This window comes from Strongylocentrotus purpuratus, unplaced genomic scaffold (assembly GCF_000002235.5).
Source record: "Strongylocentrotus purpuratus isolate Spur 01 unplaced genomic scaffold, Spur_5.0 spur5_scaffold_12, whole genome shotgun sequence".
Taxonomy (NCBI): Eukaryota; Metazoa; Echinodermata; class Echinoidea; order Camarodonta; family Strongylocentrotidae; genus Strongylocentrotus; species Strongylocentrotus purpuratus.
The window spans coordinates 28,082,539-28,105,982 of NW_022145597.1; the positions used below are offsets into that span (position 1 = coordinate 28,082,539).

The 23,444-nt window shown below is 38.9% G+C and overlaps 1 protein-coding gene across 2 annotated transcripts; it reads left to right on the forward strand.

Moving 5' to 3' along the window:
- The first annotated feature begins 5,476 nt into the window (after positions 1 to 5,476).
- LOC586547 (filaggrin) lies at positions 5,477 to 20,041 on the forward strand. Of its 2 annotated transcripts, none has more exons than XM_030982307.1 (9): positions 5,477 to 5,980; positions 6,651 to 6,947; positions 7,787 to 7,982; positions 8,859 to 9,049; positions 10,151 to 10,222; positions 10,822 to 10,941; positions 12,112 to 12,234; positions 12,640 to 12,760; positions 14,034 to 20,041. In XM_030982307.1, exons 1-9 carry the CDS (start codon positions 5,508 to 5,510, stop codon positions 19,143 to 19,145), a joined length of 6,705 nt encoding a protein of 2,234 aa, XP_030838167.1. In that variant the 5' UTR covers positions 5,477 to 5,507; the 3' UTR covers positions 19,146 to 20,041. The 2 variants fall into 2 exon arrangements, with proteins under 2 accessions (XP_030838167.1, XP_030838166.1); XM_030982306.1 differs by having other exon boundaries at positions 5,480 to 5,980; positions 14,031 to 20,041.
- Positions 20,042 to 23,444: the final 3,403 nt, after the last annotated feature.

The window sequence follows — 23,444 nt, forward strand, 5'->3', positions numbered from 1 at the left end:
AAAACATACAGAAGAGGCCCCCCCCCCCCCAAAAAAAAAGAAGAAAAGACTGAGTAAGTACACAAGATTAAGTCAAAGAGACTCAGATAGAAATACATGAGCAAACATAATATAGAGAGAGAAGGAGAGCCTGAGAGAGTGAAAGAGAGAGAGAGAGAAAGGGAGAGAGAGGGGGAAAGAGAGGGAGAGAGAGAGAGGGGGGGAGAGCCTGAGAGCGGGAGTGAGAGACTGGAAAGAGATCGAGAGAGAAAAAAAAGAAAGAGAGAAAGTGAGAGAGAGAGAGAGAGAGAGAGAGAGAGATGGGGGAGAGGGGGAGGGAGAGAGAGAGAGAGAGAGAGGAGGGGATATTTAGGGGAGTGTGATAAATTAAGAGAAAGACTCGGAGAGAAAGAGACAACGAGAGACTGAGATAGAAAAAGAGAGAGGGAGAGAGAGAGAGAGGGGGGGGGGAAGAGAGAGATGGTGGATGTCAGAATGCAGTTACTGGAATGTTGATAATAAAGTAAGTCTTACAGGGGGGGGGGGGAGGCAAGAGGACAAAAACAAAAAAACAAAAAAAATCCGAAGGGGGGGGGGGGTTTACACACATAAAAATACCAAAGAAGGGGGGTTACCCCCCCCCCCCCCCCCCCCCTGTGTACGCGCCTGGGACTGCCTTCGGTCCTGAAAAGTGCTATATAAGAACATAGACCTACCACCAGTGGTGGTGGTAGGTCTATGATAAGAACTAGCTATATATTACTGTGAAAAGCTACGCACATAGGCCTATGCTTTTTGGGGTGTTGTTTACTTGTTTTATTTTATTTTTTCTTTTTTTCTTTTTTCTCTTTTTTTTTTTTTTTTTTTTACTTGATATTGCTTTGGGTTGTTTGGTTTTGTTTGACCGAGGTTTGCATGGCTACGGTGAATTTCAGGTTCGGTTACCGGTATTTACATATAAATCATTAGGTGTTGACCATTTGTTAAATTGGCAATAGAAAATTTGCTGGAACGATCGGCGTTTTTTCTATCAAATTTATCGTGTACAAAATAAATGGGAGGTGCTAGATCTAGAGTCTACTCACCTCCCTGACCTAATCAAGATATTGTGAGAAAGAATCATTACGATTAGAATTAGATAAAATATTAGCAGTTAGTATTTCAATACCATAATATATTGTAGTGAGAAAAAAAATTCTTAAAACTTTTTCTAAAATGTTAAAACCGCTATTATATCACCCATATTTTTTTTTAGACATGACTTAGCCTGATCAATCACCTGACTGGAGATTATTAGGTAGTCTATACCAGATTATTATTATGCCCGTTAAAAGTAAAATCATCAAACTACTTTTTTTTAAATACCTTTTCACATTTTAAGAATATTGTTTTTGTGTGAATACAAGATAAAAAAACTTTTCACAAATGGATTAATTACCTTTTAAAAGTGTAATCAGTGGAATCTGTGATGCTTGTACAAACAGCATCAAACAAGAGATGGCTTACTTTTCACAAAGCGTGCAAGATGACGTGTACCGGTAGTACATGAGAACCCGAGAATGTGTGGCCGGAGCGATGGCGGATATCTCCCACCATTTCCCTCCGATCCCTTGATTGATTGATTGATTTTTATTCGACAAGCTTCCAACATACAACAATATACAAAAATAACAGATCAAAAATAAGTCAGCTTGAACAGGATAACCCACGAAAGCTCGAGAGCTTATTTCCAGTGGGGTCCCTTACAGACATGTATACAATTAATAAATTAAAATAGTAATATTTACAGACAGATAAGAAAATTAAAAGAACTACTTATCAAAGATAATAATAACAACATTAAACTGATGATAGAAATGATATTAAGTACAAGAAGAAAAAGAAGAAGGAGAAGAAGAAAAAGAGGAGAAGGAAGAAGAGGAAAATAATGATGAATTTGTAGAATTTCTATAACGTACGAAAACATAAGTATATACAACATGAAAAAGTATGAACCGACAGAAGAATAACAATTTCAATCATATAACATGTCATTCACTTCTCTTCTCTGACTGTCAAGTATTAGGTATTCCTTTAATTTCCTCTTAAAATGATCATAGTTTCCTATTTCTTTTACACCATTGGGAAGGGAATTCCAATGTTTTATGGCATTGTAATAAAACGAATTTCCAATACTACCTACTCTTTCTGGTAAGTTAAAGTTGAATCGTCTATTTCTTGTATTATAATCATGTACGTCAGTAACAAGATCGAAGTTGGATCGAATATAATGATTCGACCTAGTATGATATATTTTATGCACGTGATGCAATGCGAGTTGTTTTGATCTTTGGTCGACTTCAAGAAAACCAGCTTTAGAAAGTTCGCTATAGCCAACATGAGTTCTTGGACCAGAACAGTTGATAAATCTCACCATTTTGTTCTGTATAATCTTCAACTTCTTTTGATCTGACTTGTTTATGTTACTGTAACATGCAGGGTTAGCATAGTCAAATAAACATTGAATAAGAGCAAAACAGAGTGTACGTCTTGCTTTTAAATCCATACAACTTTGATATCTGCATGTACAAAAATTTCAGACGAGAATTTGCTTTTTTTACAACTGATTCTACTAAAGATGAAAATGAAATTGCGCTAGCCAACTCAATGCCTAAATACTTCACAGACTCTTTTCTCTTGATTGCTTGATTATTGTGTCTCACTTTGAATTCAAATGACTTTTTAGAACTACTTTTAGAACAAAATAAAATGCTTTCTGTTTTTCCCAAGTGTAAAGAAAGCTTATTATCAGTCATCCAATCGACACACGTAGACAGCTGTTCACTGAGCTTTTCCTCAATATATTTAGGATCAGGATTTGAATAGAGTAGTACGCTGTCATCTGCGTACAATAATAGTTTGAAGTCTTTTATACAAGTCACATATCATTTATATAACTTGAAAATAGAATTGGGCCTAAAATACTTCCCTGAGGAACACCGCATGTTATAGGCATTAGTTTGGAACGAATATCATGAATGGCCACTACTTGGTGCCGATTAGATAAGTAGGATCTGAACCAATCTAAACTTGCCTTATCAAAACCCATTAGTTGTAACTTCTTCAATAAGACGCAATGATTAACTGTATCAAAAGCTTTTTGCAGATCAAGGAGCACCATACCAACAAAGCGCCCTTGGGAAGTTTCTCTCCTCAAATAATCAGTCAAATGAATTAGACATGTTTCAGTCGAATAATCATGTCGAAAACCAGATTGAAATTCATAAATTATATCATTTTCTTTGAAGTATCTTTCAATTTGAACACAGACCGATTTTTCTAGAATCTTTGATGCTACGCTTAAAACACTAATAGGTCTATAGTTGCTAACATCAGTTTTATCTTTCTTTTTATAAAGTGGAGTCACTTTTGCTATTTTCATATCTTCTGGAAAAGTACTCGTCAAGATAGATAGGTTCATTAAGTAACTTAGAGGCTTAAATAAAACCTTCGCACCATCTTTTAGAAATTTAGCTGGAATCAAGTCTAACCCAGTACTTTTTGATACATTCAACTTACGTAACTCTTTGAAAACAAATTGTTCACTGATTGGTAATAACTCGAAGCTGTTTTCACGTACACCTTTTCTTTCGTAAAAGTCACGAATACAATCATTGTCTGCGCTGAAAAAGTCTTTGGAAGGGGGGAGTTTGTCTACTAATTTGGCAGCCACATTTGTGAAATGAGAATTGAATGAGAATTGAATTCCCTTGAAAACTTTCTTAACCGAGGAAAAAAACATTAGGGGGAAGGGGGGCAACCCCCGGGCATTCCAATTCATCTTCCCTCATCTCTAGTTCTAAACTGAGGCCGGGGGATCATTTTGGTCGCGGGAAATAAATAGAAAGACAATAAGGCATCGGATTGCTCTTGAAAAGAACCCACTGATCAATATAATAATTCCGAGTCAGATGGTTGATCAGGCTTAATTACACTCGGTGTTGTCTAAAAATATGAGTGATTTCATAGCGGGTCCATGATCAGACCATATCTCTCTCTTTCTCTCTCTCCCATGAAGTGCCTAAAGCAGGCGCGTAGCCAGGGGGCGGTGGGGCGGTCGCCACCCCCCCCCCCCCCAAAAAAAAAAACGCCGGCCAAAAAAAAAAAAGAGAGAGAAGGAAGAAATGGAGGGGAACGTAGGAAGAAAAAGGATTAAGAGTCGAGAACGGTACAACGAATCGTCTTCTTTCTTTAATAATTTAACGAAACGTCAGAGCTTCCGCGCTACGCGCGGAGGAAGGGGAACTTAATTCAAACAAGGATTAAGAGTCGAGAACGGTACAACGAAGCGTCTTCTATGAAACGTCAAAGCTTTCGTGCTTCACGCGGGAGAGGGGAAACTCCACCCTTCTTGCACCCACCCAAAGACGTTTAAATATAAGAAATTTGGCCCAGTCTTGGGAAAGTTACAAGCGCTGTAGTGCGCGACACGTGCGTTTATCTCTCACATAACAATAGATAAACTAATTTAACAAATATATCAATTAGTAGGCGGTTTCCCGGCAAATTTGTTATCATCATGTATTAGTTAAAACATATTTTTCATATGATTGGTAATGGGAGCTTCCATTTCAATGTTGAAGTGCATTTGCGACATCGACCCGGACTGGATAGATTTACCGGCAAAATTTGCACCATCACGTATTAGGCCATTACAAAAAATATACATGTTTATTTTAGCGTCCCAGCCCGCTTCCTTTTTTGGGGCCGCCTCCTATTTTGGCCGGTCTTTACCTATAAACTGCTTGAAAAATTTGAAATGAGCTAGTCCTGGCATTTTGATTTTGAGGTGCACCCATGTGTATAGTCCGTATCGTACGCAGGATTTTTTCAAGGGGGGGGGGGGGGGGTGTTAAGAGGATTTTTTAGGGGGGAGGGGGGGGGGGTCCCAAAATTTGAAAATTTGCCGGATCGACCTTTTGACCCTTTGGGGTGGGGGGTAAGGTCACCTTTATAGGTCACCCATTAGCATAATTGTTAAATAAAACAAATAAAAAAGGGGGGTTTCGTCCAAAATACACACTTTAAAAAACCCAAAGAGGGGGGGGGGGGGTTCAACCACCCCCCCCCCCCCCCCTGTGTACGCGTCTGTGTATTGTTCAGTATTGTTTTTTTCGACAAGTCTTTTCAAAATCAAATATAAGCCTACCCTGCATGATTGCAACATTCTTTTCGATGCATATGTGACTCCCGGGAAGAAGCAGGTGAAATGTACGCTTCAAATAAACGTTGGAAATGATTTTTCTTTTTCTTTTTTTACCATGCATGTATATCTTTAAAAGTTGTTAAGTTTGAAATAGATATCCTCATCTAAAAAAAAGAACGATGAAGAAGAGGGGAGGGTCGATTACGACTGCTTCGAATTACCTCCGCTATATACAGCACTACATAGGTCTACTACTACGTATACGCCCATGACTTTCCGACTACATCGAATTCGACCGTGTAATCTATCTTTTGTAAGTTGTTCCTTTAATTTTTTGAGTTTAATGTGCATGCGAAATGATGTGCGCGACGAGGTAGGAAATCGGGATTTTCGGCGGCAGTTGTCTTCTTGGTCTGAAATGCAACGAAATTTGTTCCAGCAAGCCGTGCGTATGCATGGCCAAGATCTGTCAATACTCACAGAAAAGCTTCAACAAGGAAATTTTGTTTTCATCGAGAAAGAGAATGAAGAACATTTACAACAACAGCTTGCGGATCATGAAGCTAAAGAGTGCGATCACCGGGAATCGAGTGCCAATGACCCCGACACGACTGCGGTGGCACCTTACCAAGACGGCGTACATTTAACGGGGACCATGAGAGATCTTGTACGTGTGCAATCGCGTACAACAGCTACAGCCGAGTCCAGTACCGAGGAATCATCCAAATCAGACACTTCACCTGAGATTTTACCCCTGGGTGTGCCAAGGGAACTACACGAACCATTTCAAGACCTGCCACCAAAGTTGTTGAAAAAGTTAGTTAGGATTATTAGCAATGCCAATGAATTTGGGAGTTAGACTAGACTAGAATCTAGTCTAATTTTGTTTTTATTTTTGTAAAACTAAAATCAAAGTTCAAACTGAATTTCATGATTTGAAACTGTCTGCATCAGTGCATGGTCTGACACAGTCTGAGACCGAATTAACTTTATTAGTTAAGTTAAGCCAAGGGCCGGGCAAGGTGATATCAATACTGATACACTGACATCACTTAGCCATAATTGGCACCCATTTGCCTGCGTTAATTATGCTTAAGAATTATGTAAACAAAACTTTAAATGCGATTGTAATCGCCACTTCCCTCACCTGTCAAAAATTGCTTTAGTTGCACGCTACATGTACCTTCACTCCTTCAGAGTTCACCAGTGGACTCTTCTAGAGCCCTCTTCTAAATCTTGTCATAGTCGTACAAAGCACTTTAAAATCGGTTAAGAATAAAACAAAAGATGGAGATTTGTTTCCGAAGTAATAGCACTTTGCTTACCTTCCACATGTTCCTGCTAATATTAATGAGCTTACATGATTTACATGTGAAAAATGCTGACCAGATGTATCAATTTACTGGCCTTTTTTTATTTTGTATACAGTCAGTAGGCCCTACATTGTGCAATCCTCCATATCAATACATGTATTATTTCTTTTCAGTAATGGATTTGTATCCAAGCTCCATAACTTCATATCCAAGAAAGCCGACCTTCTCTTCAAGGCCACTCCAGCAGATAAAGAACCTGCGACATTGCCAAGCGTCCAAGATACCGTCGACCTGGATTACTATGCTACTCTTCCCCCGCTTGAACAGTTCATGGTCGTTCCTCCAGAACAGTCCAGGAAAAGGCTCTTTGACATCCTTGCCATCAACGATATCATTGCTGGATCGATCGTAGCCATCAAGGATTTCGGCATGTTTGTCCAAGTGGTGTGCTTATTTGGGAAAGAAGCCAGGTAATAAGAAACATGATTCAACCACTTTGTAATGGAGTTGAATGACAATATGCAATGACCAAACCTTAACCCTTTCCATGCCATGGGTGGAAAATTACCCAAGAATTTAAGCGTTGAGCAATTTGTTTTGACTAAATGTTCTCATGAAACAGATAATAATACACAACATTTATTATGCGCTTAATACGGGTGTTTCTAAGTGCACCATTGTCTGACTAAAAATTACCAACCAAAACTTATAATAAACACACAAAATATAAATCTGTTATTTATTCAATAAATCATGCTTATATAATAATTTTTTTAAAATGAGATCAAACATAAGTCATAAGCTGATACAGGTAGTCTCTGAACTTTATTCCCATGGAATATCCAAGAAAATAAGCAGCTGATGTCAAAATTTCAAAACTTCATTTGTGATAAAAAGCGCATTAGGGTAACAAAAATGCATAGACACCTTTTGATTGAATAATGCATTAAGCTTTTCCTTTTTAAAGCAAAACTGAGAATATTATTTAATTGGATCCATGTAACTGTAATGGTATGGTACTAAACCTCCAGTAAACTTTTCCAAGTCTGTCTATAATCATTAAACTGGTATCCCACTGAAATATACATTATTGTATACCATTCTTAGTGTTGCATCTTTACAAAGAAATCAATCACACATTACTTTTATGAAATTGAAATGATTATGTATTTTTATAATAGTGGTATCATATTTTTGAAGAGGTATCTTTATATGCCATCTTGTTTCTTAGGTATACCTTTTTTGCATTGTTCTTCAAATCAATTTAGTCCTGCAATAATTGTTTAATAAAACCTTCAATTCATTTCAGGTATCTTCAAGAGTGCGACATTGTTGGGCTGCTTCCGAAGGGAGACCTCGGGGAAAGGTACTCCCTGAAAGCCCAGCTGGAGGACTTCAGAGCGGGGAACATGGTCCGGTGTCGAGTGGTCAAGACGGATGCAGCCAACGAGAAGGTCATTTTGACAATGATCAATCAGGGAGAACAGAATGAGGAAAACCTACTCGTAAGTGCACATAACAGAAATCTTATGAATAAATCACATGCATGTTTCGGCATATCTGAGAATAACCCATCATGTACAAGCACAATAAACTAGGGTAAGGGTTAGGAATGAGAATCAGGGTAAGGGTATGAAATAGAGGCTAGGGTCAAGGTTAGAAATAAAGGTTAGGGTCAGGGTTTGGCCCTGGGTCAGGATTTAAAGTTGGGATCACTTTTATGATTGTGTGTATTCTGCAAATTTTCTTTTTTTCACATGTATTGAAGCTATGTTCAGAATTTGAAGACAAAAAATGGGTTCAGAATTTGTTATTAGACGGAACTCTTAGAAATTGTGATCATTTTCTTCGAGAATGATTACTGATACTTATTTTCTTCCTTTGTAACTGCCATACATGTAGTTTGGGGGTATTAAGTTATTTATCATGACTGAGATGTACAAGAAGTTATATGTTTTTCATGCTTATAAATGATCCTTTTCATGCTAAAATAAATTGGATAAAGTATCATGTATTCAACTATTGGAACAAGACGACTCTCCAGTCTATCATATACATGTATTTATGCTTTAAATTGCTTTTTCTCTCTTTTTTATATTTTTCACAAAAAATGACAATAGAAAATGCCAGTAAGTTCATAGTCATTTGAAAGCCTATCTGCACTAGTTTGGCCAGGAGGGATTAGACCTCCCTGCATGGTCACTGGCAGGTGGTTTGTTCATCAAGTCAGCTCTCAATTAACATAACAAAAAGGGGAACATGGGGACTAACGGTCACCGCTTAGGCATTGCTAGCTATATAGAGGGCGCAAGAAGCTATAAGTAATGCAGTGGGGCTTAAAGGGTCTACTTTCATATTGGTTCTCCCTTCTCCTCATGCAGGGTATCATCAACGAAAGTGAGCTTCCAGTGCATTACCGTCGCTCCCAAACTCAGCGAGAGACGCAGGAGTCCTACGATGAGATGCTTGACAATACTCTGGGCTTCGACAACTCCTACAATGTTTCTTGCCTAACCAACATTCTCAGCATTGATGATGCAAACCCCTCTTCTCTCATTCCAGGTCTACAAAGGTAAACAAATCAATTTAGAAGATTTAGAAATTAAAGTGTCGTAGTCAAGTGGTTTAAGGCGCTTGACTGGAGAAGCGAAGGTTGAGGGTTCGAATCCCGATATGGCACTAATATCCTTTGGCAAGATATTTACCTGCACTTGCTACTCTGCACCCAGGTGTTAAATGGGTACCCGATAGGATGCGACCGTCATTGTTGGTCAGTTTTTTAGCGTCGAGTAACGCCTGGCTGGAATGCTCCCCAGGGAGTGGAGATTGTGCACATATTGTGTGCAGGCAAGTATTGAATCCAATGACCGGGGTAATAGTATATCTGTAAAGCGCTTAAAGACATTATAGATGCATTTAGCGCTATATAAAAGCAGAATTATTATCATTGTTATTATTATCCGGTTTCTTAACATTAAACCTATTACACTTGGACTATATTTATAGAAGAAAGGTGGCTTTGCATTATCTCAGGGAGGGTATTTGAAAAGAGCAAAGCTTTTTGTGTAGGTTGAAAGTGTGCATTAACCTATTCCAAAGTGAGTGAAACGTTGCATTCTAGCATCCAACGGAAGTGGTTTGAGAGCCCTGCTCAAATCAATATTGCAGGTACAAGTATGCAATGATCCCCTGCGGACCCCTGTTAGTACACACTCTGGGAAAATTCGCCCTTGATATTTTCTTCCTAAATTCCCCCGTGTTTCATATTACCACTAAGGGTTTTCACTAGAGAGAAACTTAAGTGGCTGTGACAGGAATCAGTGGATGGCTGCTCCCCCCCCCCCCCCCCCCCAAGTTTCAAGCCCATGGGAAAACTCACCTGTACAACTGTCATGAATGAATCCAAACACTACGTTTGGGCAATTCCTGAAAGTTTCTAGCTATTGAAAAAACAGCCCTTATTGACAAAACGAGAGAGTTTTTGGTTAAGCAGTACTATTGAAATGGTACAGTTAGCTTTATTCATGATTGCATATTTCTCGATGATATTCATGTTTCATCCGGTCTTCACTTAACATCATAACATCGTAATTCAAGTCTTTTAAACGAACACTGTAAGATGTGTGTAATTTTCAAACTTTGATTTTGCTGATTAATTTTCCTTCTTTGCTAGTTCGAATTTTTCAACTGAGGAGCATGCAGAAGCTCTGAGGAAATGGCAGTCCCATAAGTGGGCAATGGAGAGGTAACTTTTTAGATATTTGTGATTTTTGCTTTGTCAGAGAGGGCTCACAGACTGCTAATGATGTGAATCAATACCTTGATCACACATAAAGCAGTCAACCAATTCAGTGTTATCGTAAATAACAGATATAAACAGGGCTCAAATTCATTTTTTGTCCACAGGGGCTCTTTTAGTAATTTTTTCCTCAAAATGGCCACTCTGTTTATTTTCCCTGATGTCCAGCTAGTCAGGTTATTTTTCAAGATGCCGCCTGGCGCCAGCATTTATGTTTGTTTTGTTTTTTCATCAGAAAAAGATAATTTTTCCAATATGTTTATCATGTTTTTTCATAAAAATAAAAAAAAGCGGGCGGGGACGCTATACATGAATTTTTGTTTTTAATGGCCTTATCACATTGGAGTAAATATTTTGATGTAGAGAAGAATAGATTTGTATCAAAACCATAAGAAATAAAAGCAATTTCACCACTGTGTGTTGTATAAGGTACATGTAATACTAATAGGCCTATGTACTTAATGATTCAAATACATAAAACCTTTTAACCAATGAACGTATTCTTTAACTTAATCCACCTATTGATGATTCTATCCCGTTTACAGTGTTGCAAGAGGAGTGGAGCATTTCAAAGCGAGCCGTTATCTGGAAGCCATGCAGCAGCTCAATAGAGCCCTTGAGATTGATGCAGAGAATGTGGAAGGCCTTGTTGCAAGGGGTGCCTTGTAAGTACATCGTGGTCATTGCCATCTTCAAATCATCTGGGCTCTATTTTACAAAATGTTTTATTAATTAATTCATAGCAAGTTACCATTGATGTTAACCATTGAAATTATTTTATTGAAAGATAAAGTTGAGTTCTGGTCATGCGAGTGCATTTGATCAGAAAAGGTTGATCATCTAGCATGTAAGTATTGGTGTGTAATGCAAGGTTCTGGAATCATCAAAATGATAAGAAATTTGGCCCAGTCTTGGTAAAGTTAGAAGCACTGTACCCAGAAAGGTGTATATGGGACTACACAAACATGTGGCAATCTGTCCCAATTTGTATGATGTTACATGCCATATTTAGAATATTAAGGCATTTGAACAGCCATGCTTTTCAGGGAACATTTTTTTTCTGATGTTCTTCCACACTTGCATAATACAATGATAACGCTCACAAATTATTTTCACCTCTTCCCAGAACTCAACCTTCTTGTTAATTGACTGTATGTGGTATCTGAAAAGGTGGATCAGTGTATTGGGAAACAGAAAGTAGTTGGATTGAATGGTGGTGACCAGCACATAACACAGACTGAAATGTTCATTGTCATGCTTTCCTTTATGTTACTATTAATGTATCAGCATCACTCCATTACCATACTTTAGCAGCATTGTCATACATGTACAATTGTGGTCATTATTCTTTATTCTACATAAGAAGTGGATTGACAAAGAAATGTTAAGTGTAGATATACAGAGAGTCTCTGTGGCTATGTCCAATTTCATGCAACCAAAGTTGAACTCAGTAGATCAAGAATCAAAAGCAGTCAATTCTAGTTGCCAGACAGGATAATTAAGTAGAGGGTTCAGTGACACAAACACGTAATTCCATATTTTACCAAAATGAGTTTTTGATATCAAAATGTTCAGAAAATTGTGGGCTTTCCAGGAAACACAAAGACTAAATCCACCCAACACCCCATTGAAGTCAATGGCTAGTGAAACATAGACTTACTCCTTAAAGCCCAAGTGCTCAGTGACACATAAACCACTTTTTCTCAAAATGGCCAAAATGGAGTTACGTCTTTGTTTCACTGAGCCCTCAAAGTGTTAATCAGCTTCAGTGGATCAAAGCACATGATTATTAAGAACAAGTTCACCAATTTTATTCTTATATGTTTTAATTTCAGGTTTGCAAACCAGAACAACTTGTCCAAGGCCATCAAGGACTTTGCTGAAGCTCTGAGGATTAGACCCTCCCACAAGAACGCCAATAGATACATGTGTCAGACCTTGTATGAGAAAGGAAAACAGTAAGTGGTAGCCACACCTTCTTCATTATCTTAAAGGGATCCGGTAACTTTGTCTCAGATTCTGAAACAAATGGAATGGTGGTCATTGTTTTTATAGACAAAGCATGTAACAACTAAATCCAACTTTTGGGAAATGCTGGAAATAGTTGATAGCAATGAGGTGACTTGTTTTTTATCATTTATTTTTGGGGCAATGAAGCAATTACATAAATCAGAAAATAGACATTATAATTGAGTAAGTATAGAAAAAAGATAATACAACAACTGGATTGTAGGGACTGAAAAAAAGTTAACTAATAACTGTGGCAAAAGGCCTTCTGTCCCAAAATATCAATTATTCAAAAAAAATGCTGAATGCTCACATCAAAGATTATCTTTATCTTAATCTTTTCTGTTTGTTCCTAGATGTGAGGAGAATGGTGAGAAAGAGAAGGCAAGGGATTGTTACCAGAGTGCCGTAGACCTTACCCCTGACTTCCAGGATGCCTTGGTGTCCTTACAAAGACTTGAGAAACCTTCAAGACGGGTGAGTACAGCAGGCCTGATAATTACCTGATTTAGAAATATTTTCCTGATTTTTCCTGATTTTCTTTTTTCTTCCAGATTTTTTTTTCGCCTGATCTTTTTTTTTTTTCTTCTTCCAGATTTTACCCCTGTTTTCCTGATTTTTCCCTATTTTTTCCCAATTTTCTTGCTCAAAAGCGGGGAAATGTTGTGAAATGCCTTTTTTTCCCCAAAAAATCCTCTTCTTTTTTTTTACTCAAGGGGGAGGGAGGATGGTTGAGGAAAGGAAAAAAAAACAACACATACCTGTTAACTATTCCTATTTGGGAGGAATGATTCCTATCTTTTGGCCTTCAAGCTATTGTTTGAACCCTTGATTCCTCTCTTTCTCTGAAATATTCTGTTTGAAATGTAAACAAAATAGACTATTCCTAATTTTCCTTGAGAGATTCCTAAATTTTGCTGTGAAAGGGTTGGCAGGTATGGTATCAGTCAGGCTCCAAGGCAGGAACCTTTTCTTTTGGTATAATTTGAGAGAAATATGGCCTTGTAGCATTTGTTGTTTGGAGGACCACAGCAGTTTTGCTTGTTGAAAATATATAATATTTTTGATGATTATGTATTTCCTTTGTCGGTGCTTTGGTCAGGGAGGGGAATATTTTGTTTTCTTTCTATTTTTTCCTGAATGACATGCCAATATCAATATTTAATTTTGATACAAAGGTTAATGATTGCAGACTGTTTTTAGTGCTCCACAACCCTCCTATTTACCCATTATTGATGAATGTATTCTGTTTATCTTTGTTTTACACGATGGGTAATCCTGGACTTCTAACATCCTCGCTCTTCATGGATTCTGCCATTCTGTGTGTGTTGCTTTGGACAATCAACTCACCATTTCACTCTGATGTTGCTGATGGCATTATGAATTCCTTCTAAACGGTATGTTCTGTACCCATACATTGATTTTTTTGTTTGCCATACATGTACATTACTTAAATTCTGATAAATTAATCAAATAAAATATCATAAATTGGACATGCTTTCTCTTTATCAAACTTCTGTTTAATGTGATGATTTCATGCTTTTTAATGATTGTTTTTTAATTTTTTTACCAAATAACACTGGATGAATGATCATCGCCCTTTGTCTTATATCTTCAATATAACTAACAAATTCATGGTATTCATAATCAATTTAATTTTTATTGATTTTAATCTAATTGTTTTATTATTCTCTCAAATGATACCGTCCGCTGCATTTGTATATGAACTGACATATTTCATTGCTAGAAGAGTGTTAGGGAAAAGAGTGAGGTAGTTTTGGTTGAAAGCTCATCCGAAGAGTCCTCTCAGGAGCAGATGTCTGCCAAACAGCTTCGGGAAATGATCAGCGACGAAAAATCATCCACCAAGAAGAAGAAAAAGAAAGACAAACCTTCCAAGGGTCACGAGGATGGGAAAGGCGATAGAAAAGTAAAGAAAGAGTTAAAAATGGGGAAGAAGAAGAAAAAAAAGAAATTAAGGAAGAGGAGCTCATCCCTAGAGGTGATCTCCAAGCAGAAGCAGAAAGAATCCTCAAGCGATTCTGAGAGTGAATCGTCAGAACCTCCAAGTCCTGTACCCAAGCGCAAGGATAACAAGAAAGGCTCCAAAGGTGACAATCTGAAGGAACCACAGTCTCCAGAGGGAGGGAGACCGACAGGGAGAAAGCGATCAAGGAACGGAAGCCTCTCGCCAAAGCGCAAGAGCCGAAGTAAAACTAGGAAAGCTGATCTGATCCGCAAGAAATCCAAACATGCTTCAGGGACATCCTCAAGCGAGGATGACAAGTTGAATAAGGTAGAGCCCAAGAAGGATAAGAGAAACCACAGTAGGTCTTTAGAGAGGAGTGACAGTTCAAAGACTAAACGGAAAAGTGATATGAATAGAAGCAGGAAGGAAAGCGAGTCTTCTTCTTTTGTTTCCTCATCAGAAGAGGAGCAATATAAGAAGACTAAGAAAGAGAGCAAAAAGGAAGGGAAAGACAGAAGAGTGAAAGAAGAGGAAGTGTCTCATAAGAAAAGGAAGATGAAGACCAAGAAAGAGAAAGTTAAAAGAACCAGATCGTCATCATCAGTGTTTGAAGAAAGTGCAGATTCACTCGCGTTTTCTCCCATGAGGAAGAAATCCAAGCCAGCCAAGAAGGTGAAGAAAATGCATAAAAAGGCAAAGAAGAGATCAGAAAGCGTGTCTTCCCTAAGTGCATCTGGCTCAGACTCTGAGAGAAAACCTTCCCCAACCAGGAAAGTCCCCAAGAAGAAAAAGAAGAACAAGAAGAAGAAACCAAAGAAAAAGGAACGATCGACATCGGTTTCATCTCCATCAGTTCTGAGTTCGGAATCACCAGAACGTCCTAAGTCACCAGAGGAGCCTGCAAAGAAGATGAAGCACATGAAAAAGACGAAAGAAGAGGATGATTATTCTGATGGATCCAGCTCTGACAGTTCATCATCTTCAATGCAACAAAAGATAAGCAAAGAAAAGAGAGATGTGAAGACTAGAATCACTGACAAATCTCCAGCAAGGTCGGACAGACGATCAAGGTCTGCTTCTCTGGTTAAAAAGGAGAGAGCCCCCAAGGTCAGTTCAGATGAAGGAGAAGAAGTCAAGATTGGGAAGAAACGCTCCAGATCAAGTGAGTACAGCGTTCCGAAAGTCAAAGATCATCCTAAAAAGCAATCAGCCAAAGAAGCAATCCACTCTCCACCAAATGAGAGACAAGGAAGAAAGACTTCTGATATACCATCAGCTGAATCTGAGGAGGAGCACACCAAGAAGAAAGATGGACGTACCGGAAGAAAGCGATTAGAATCGCCAGAAGGAGATGAAAGACCACAATCGGTTAAGAAAGAGAAGACAAGAAACAAGGCAAAGGTTGACAGAAAAGGGGAAGAAGACAGAAGTTCAAGGAGAAGTAAAAGACACTCAAGAGCACAATCTCCTGATGATCACAAGAAGGAAAGAAGTGCTTCCAGGGAGAGAAATAAGCAAGATGACAAAGACAGAAAGAAATCCAAAAAATCGCGTTCACCTGCGTCTTTGTCCCCTCACAGGAAAGAAACTTCTGAGGATAGTAAACAAGGAAAGTTGGTGAAACAGTCAGAGTACAGTGGTGAAAGAAGTGTATCAAAGGAGAAAAATAAAGCTGATGACAAAGATAACAAGAAACAACATAGATCATATTCTTCTGCCTCAGAATCCTCTCCCAACAGAGGCTTTGCTGAGGATCGTAAACAAGAAAAGTCGGATAAACATTCAAAGACCAGAGAGGAAAGTCCTGAAAAGTTGTCAAAGTCGTCCAGGAGATCAAGATCCCTCTCTCCAAGAACTAAGAAGGAAGAGGAAAAGGAGCAGCGAACACCCATTAGAGAAAGAAAACGGAAAAGAAGTGGCTCTTTTATAGCTGAATCAAGCTCATTGGAGACAGCAAGACGTGATAGAAAATCAAGAGATAGTGAAAATGATGAAGAGAAACTAAGGCATAGAAAGGAATCTGAAGGCGAAACTCGCAACAGACATGACTCTTCACAGGAGAGCAGTCATCGCTCAAAATCAGCTGATAATGGGAAAGATAAAAGAAAAGAGTCTCCTAAAGAGAGTAAGAAGAGTCATAGCAAGCATTCTCCATCCCCTCCTGAAAGAAAGAATTATAGACGCAGATCAAAGGAAGAAGCAAAGCAAAACAGATATTCAAGGAGTAGCAGAAGTACCTCAGCTGATGTTGATGAAAGAAAACAGAGATCCAAATCTGGATCATACGATAGAGACAAAGACAAAGAACATGATAGAAGATCGGAAGACAAGGACAGAGATGGGAATAGAAGAGAATCTAAAGAGGGAAGCAGAAGAAAAAGTGGATCTCTTGATAGAGAGGGCCATACTCAGGAACGTCGATTAAGTGATGGTGATCGCCACCAAAACTCTGAAGATTCCAGACAGAAATCCAGTGAAAGGGAGCGCCCAAGGTCAAGAGAAGAAGAAAGGAAGAAAGAAAAGAGGGATACTGAGAGAAGGACATCTCATGAAGCAAAAAAGGATGACAGAGACAAAGGAAGAGATAGGAGCAAGGAAGGTCAGTACTATGATCTTGAAAGACCTGGTCGTGGGAAATCCAGAGAAAGGGAGAGGTCAAAGGAAAGAGAAAGAAGAGATTCAGGAAAAACTGCTGACAGTTCCAGGGAAAGAAGGGATAAATCAAGGGAGAATGAGAAGGCTGGGAGCAGGTCTGAATCAAGTAGAGGGGACAAAAAAGTTCGCACAGACTCATCCAAAGAGAATGGGAAAGGAGGGACTAAAGGACAGGAGAGTCAGCATCATCAAAGTCTTAAAGTTGCACCCACATTGAATGTTGAAGATATTCCGATGCCTCCAGAAAATGCACCTGTTGCTGAGGCCAAGAAAGAACCATCACCTATTCTGTACGTCACATCAAGTTCTTGCAAGGATGACATCATCAAGGTTAAAAGCAAGTGGGACACTGACAGTGAAGATGACGAGAGTGGTCCCTCAGGCCCATCTCAGAACCGTAGAGGAGGGGGAGGAAGGGGTTCAACTGGCAGTCAGAGGTCTTACATGCCATCATCTCAACACAGTGGCAGTAATGGCAGTGGTAATGTCGGTGGTGGACAGAACCATGGAGGCTACCACAGATGTGAAGGTGGGAACTGTCTTGACATCACTTCTGCCTCAAGCAACAGTTTAGACACTCCTCAGAGCTGTCTGCATTTGTCTGTATTGGCAGATCAATCATCATACCATGAGCCTTTGAGATTGAGGGGAGGATGTGTTGCCAGTCCACCACCCAAGTATGAATCAGACTACAGTGATTCAGACGTGTCTTTCAGTTCTTCCGGCTCCGCGGACTATGAAGAACCCAGGCGAGACAGTTCGCATGAGGGTCAACTAAGGGTTGGAAGGAGGCAAAAATCTTCATCAAGTGATAGAAGTTCTGGCGAAAGGAGTAAGAAACGGTTTAAGCAATCATCAAGAAGGGAAAGCCGGAGTTCCTCAAGGAGCTCGACAGCAAGCTCTTCGGGAAGCCAGAGCAGTAGGTCATCGAGCAGAAGTGACATTTCTTATTCATCAAGAAGCCACTCGCGTTCACCGTCTTCTTCAAGGTCCAGTAGCAGCTTGAGCCACAGGAGCTACAGCTCTAATAGCAAATCATCAAGATCAAGGGATTCCTCAAAGGAACCTCAGTCACAGCATGATGAGGAGTCCAGTACAGAGAGATCAGATTCAGAAGGTGCAGGTGCATACAATCTTTTTGATAGTTGGGAGACCTACATGGACAGCAAGGGCCATGATCTCGGTAAGCAGGTGCCTTCTAGCAATAGGAACCAGCGCACTGTTAAACTTGAAGCTGGTGGTAGTACAGTAGGAAAACATAGCAGGAGACCAGATCTTCCTTTTTTAGAGCAAAGCGACGAAGAAGATCAAGAAAACTCTGGTAAAACTGATGGTTATTCTCTTGATAAAAACAATGAAGATAAAGTAAATAAAACTGCCCAAATTGATAGACTAGATGGTGATAATGTTAGTATTGACAAAGCTGAATTTGACGATTCTGGCCTGGGTGTGACCGGAAATGAGAGCGAATCGAATAGGGATGCTGCAGAAAATCAGCAGAGTAGAAGCTTAGAGGATGCTCACACTTTGTCTCAAAGCTCGAAAAGTCACACATCGCTGGTTGTTGAAGAGGTCACATATGAGGAGCGCTCAAGGAAAAGAGATGGAGATAAATCTGTAAATAGACCAGAAATGGAAAGTTCCAGGGCCAGGGAATATGGGGATTCTAGTACAAGTAGATACTCCCAAGAACGTGAATATGGACACAGAGCAGGACATGGTTATAGTGGTGGGAGTTACAGGGATGATCGGAGCTCTGCTGGGCGTTATTCCTCACAATATGGCAATCAACTCAATGTAGGACATAGTCACACTTACATGTATCACCACCACCACCACAAGGATGGTCCAGGTCCAGGACATCAAACAGGAGACCAACAGGTTCGTGATCACAGACGTGATAGGTACAAGGATGAAAGACATTACAGAAGTGACCGCAGCTATGGAGATGATCGCAATCACTCCAGGCATACCTACCCTCAGCAAGAAGGGAGGCGAGACCATCACCGACGCTCCGAAAGGGGTTTTGAAAGCCATAGATATGGGAGAAGAGAGCACAGTTTTCGGAAGAGAAGGGATGATGACGATTGGGGTCGGGGAGTGACTGAAGTACAAGAACGTGGAACATTTTTGGGGTTGGTGACTAAATCCAAAGAAGCATTAGTTTCGCAGTTGTACAGCGTGTGCTCCACCACTCTGGAGCTCGTACGAAGTGAGCATCGTCAGTGGTGGCTATGATATCAAGTTTTGGGATAGAAAGTAGTACATTATAACTTCTTCAGGTTCTTTTTTTTTTCCAATTTGCATTTTGCAAATATGCCTAATAAATTTTCTTTTTATTTGTCATTCAATATTCCAATTCTCTGGCGGTATCTTGACTTCTACAGTGTATCATATGTTGGAAGGATTTTTGCAGGCCTGGATTATTGTGAAAGTCTATCTGCTTTTTCGGATAGTTATCTATTTAACACATGTCTGGATTTTCCATTTCCCAAGTATTTGTAATTCTATTTTATTTCCTATGTTTCTTTTGATTATTTTTAATTGTATTATTTCATGCAAAGATACTTTGTAAAGAGTTGGCTCATATTCTACAATATATGACAAACAATGGAATGGAATGTATCAATGTAGAAACACACCTTCTGTAACTCATTATTTTATGTATCAAAATAGATTTGTAAATTCATCATGAAGGCCTGTCTACAAATCACATGTATCTTTGTGCTACTAGGTGTTTGAATTAAATTTTGAATTTGAATAACTTCTTTCATTAAAGAAAAAAAATATGTCTGCTGAGAGCCAGAAGGTTGCTAATTCTATATCGTAGAATAAAAGTTAACACACCTTTGCCTCTCAACAAATAATATACCGGTACTCTTTATTTTATTGATGCATGTGGGTGAAATTCAACATTTTGATAAGAAAAAAAATATCAAGATTTATATCTTTGTTTGTTGTTGTTAATGTTTTAGCAATATTTTCTTACAGCAATTCATCATTCTACAAGATTAGATAATTTTGTTATTTTTGCTTCTTCTTGTCATCTAAAATTATGCATTCCCTTGTCCTTCATCATTAGCACCAATACCCCTTGCCCAGAATTAGGCAGCACCGGTGTTAGCAAAAAAAAATAGCATTTTTTGTGTAAGGTTAAAATAATTTTGGAAAATCTACCAAAACAATTTGTAGAAAAGGACTCTGATGTTGAGAAATATTTAGTTTGGTTAGTAAGACAATGACCATTGGTGTAACATTAGGACTGTTTTCATCAGCTCAAGATTGCCAAATATCCTGCTATTTGAACTATCGGGATCGCAAATTATCAGCAGCCCGAAGTTGCAATTAGCAGGATATTTGGTCGAGATAATCATCCCAAGATATCTTGGGCTAGTTTGCAACATATCCTGCTATTTGTCCTGTCCGTCTTCACCAGACCGAAGACTTGCACTATGCGCGAACGCTGAGCTAATTTCTCAAGCTCGAGTTTCAAGTTTCGAGGTCAAGTCTCGAGCTGATGAAGAAGCGATTTGTAACTTCGGGATCACTTCCCAAATCAGAAAAAGCGGGCTATTTGGCAATCTCGAGCTGATGAGGACAGGCCTATTGTCGCTCACATAACCTCTGTTGGATTATCATGGTGTTTTTCAGCATTCCTACAACACGATCACGAAAGATTTCTGAAAATTGAAGCCAAGGCAATTTCAAAAGACCTGTCAATCACCTGTGGAAACCTGTGAATATTATAATGATGTACTGTACATGTATTATGTAATCAGAATATCATTTCTATTTCTGGAGTGTATAATAATTATAGGGTATATTGGAATTGCCCTCAAGAAGATCATTTCGTCAAAATCTGTGTTATCATGTTAAAAATGTATATTGGTTTTGGCAATTTTGTTTATATCCCTGACTTTTTTTCTTCCAGTCCCCAAAATCTCATGATGTAGTTTGGAGCCTTATGTACATGTAGTACACTAACAGCAAATACTTGTACTGCCAAACCTGCTTTAGTGACCACCTGTCTACAAAGACCCCCTGTCTACAACAAGCACACTTTTTGTTTCCCTTGAAAATGGTTTCTCATTGAAACATGTACTGTACTAAAGGAACCTGTCTACAAAGACCACTTTTTGTGTTTCCCTTGGGCGGTCGCTACAGACAGGTTTGACTGTACATGTATGATGTACAGATGATGTTTTATCATCAGTTTCTTGGAAAGTCCAAGGTATTTGGTAGTTTTGTGTCCCATATGTCACCAAGTTCACAGAATTACATGTATGAACATGTAGCTGTTGTCAAAAGTACCATTTTCCTTGATGTTTGCTCAAAACCGTGCCATAATTTGATACTATCATCTGATCTGATGAGTTGATTTTATTTTGATGTGGTCGGTAAATTATAGGACAAATCCCATGGGATTGGCCATTTTTGCTATGTATCCAAATCCATGCATAAATATGTCTTTATGAAGCGCCTCGATACAAATTGTTATGATCTCAATAAATTTGAATAACATACATTAGTTGTTGCTAGGTAGGACAAACATTATGGCTTGCCCTCCTTAACAAATAAATTTGGTTACATTACGAAAATGGCCTATTGCCCTTTTCTCAAATGAAATTTCATTTCACGTACTTTATCAATACTACATGTACCTTTAACGTATCAATAATATCTTATGTCTCATATCACATGTTGATTGGTTGAAATCCTTGTTGGAAGCTAGCTTTCGGAAGTGAATCTACCCCCTAGCTCATCATGATACTGCTTGTATATATTTATCAGTTTGTAAACTTGGCACTGATGGATTCCTTATATTGTAATGGTGTACATGTACTTACGTTACTAGTGTTTAACGCATGAATACAATACAAATCTCGATTTGCCAAATGAAGTTGTTGGATGTCTCTTTGTTGTAGCTTACTGGTGATCTCATGTATGCTCAAGGCTTCATTTCATCAAAAGTTCAGGGTTTGGGTTCAGATAGCAATTTAGAGCTGGTTTGATTTTTTTTTTTTGGTAGGGTTTAATAGGTTTAGACTTCAGATTAGGGTTTTGGTAAGGATTAGGTCTTCTTTTTCTTTTTCTTTTTTTCTTTTTTTTTTGGGGGGGGGGGGGTTGGAAACCAGACAAAAGTTAGGCATTTACTTAGTTTATAATTTGATGACAGAGCAATTATTGTTGCTACAGCATGCATTCTGGTATCTTTAGATGGTATGTTGTTGTCGGCTGGATTATTTTGCTAGGAGATATTTTTAATGAAATGATAGTCTTAAAATCATATGGCATTGTGAAAGGTGAGTTTGGTATTACATACATGTAGGTGTGAAACTGTATTATGAAAGTGGAGGAGTATTGGCTAATAAAGAGATTATAAATCAAGAGGTGAACTAGACAGGGAGAGAAAATTGTACCAGCATAAGGAGAGAGAAAGAAGAGCGGCAGAGAGGGAATCAGAGCTGGAGACAAGAGAGAGAGAGAGAGAGAGAGAAGGGGGGGGGGCAAAGACAGAGAGGGGTAAGAAAGAGAGTAACAGGAAAGGATATTGAAATGGAGAAGAGAGAGGGTAGAGGGTGAAAAAGAGAAGGACAGAACGATGGGATGAAGAGAAATTGGAAATGAAGAGGCACAGAAGAAATGGTGATATGATTACGATGTTTAAAGAATAAGTGTGTTGATTTTGCTCATTACCTCGGTAAATGTACCATACTTTAAAGTCCCTCTTAAGTGTTGGGAGCCCCAAAATTTAATGGCAAAATTTCACTTAAATTCGAATTTGTGGCTCCCAACACTTTAGAGGGGCTTTGACATCCTACAGAGGCCCAAATCCATTCTCAACATTCCCTCTCTCCCTTCCCTCTCATTATATAAGTTGCCCTTTTTTATTCTCCTTTCTATCCATACCTCATTCTCCTTTCTCCCTAGAATTTACAAAAATATGAATACCTTTGAGGACATCTTAATACATGCGACATTAAAAGTGTGTATATGCCATTTCATAGGGACAAAATTGATTTTTCATCACTGCACTGATGGTGTTTTCTATATGATCTAGACTTACTGAAATGATGTCGAGAGATCAGCCTGGTCAGTGGCGGATCGGAATTATCTTGCGAGGGCCGGATGTTGGGGGGGGGGGGGAGGAGGAGGAGGCTTCCATTCCAAAAATAGGAGTTAGTAACATAATTCCGGTCGCCATTTTGCACTTGTACGTAATATTGTTCACCTTTGTCTTTTCTCTTTACGTGAGTTATGTCAGATTTGGTATTACGGGGGAGGGGGGGGGGGGGTTAATATGCTCCCCATGTCGCTCCCCGTGTCCCCTCCGGATCTTCCATATATTGAAGGTCACGTGATAAATCGACTGTTAGACCGCATACAACAACATGCTTGTGGTATACATTATCGACTACATTGATTTCTATGACGCAACCAATCATCTCTTTAAACAACCTTGTAGTCCATCAGTGTTGTGCATGTATAAGCCTGTAGGCCGGTAGAGCCCTCGCCCCGTCCGTATATCTCCATCAT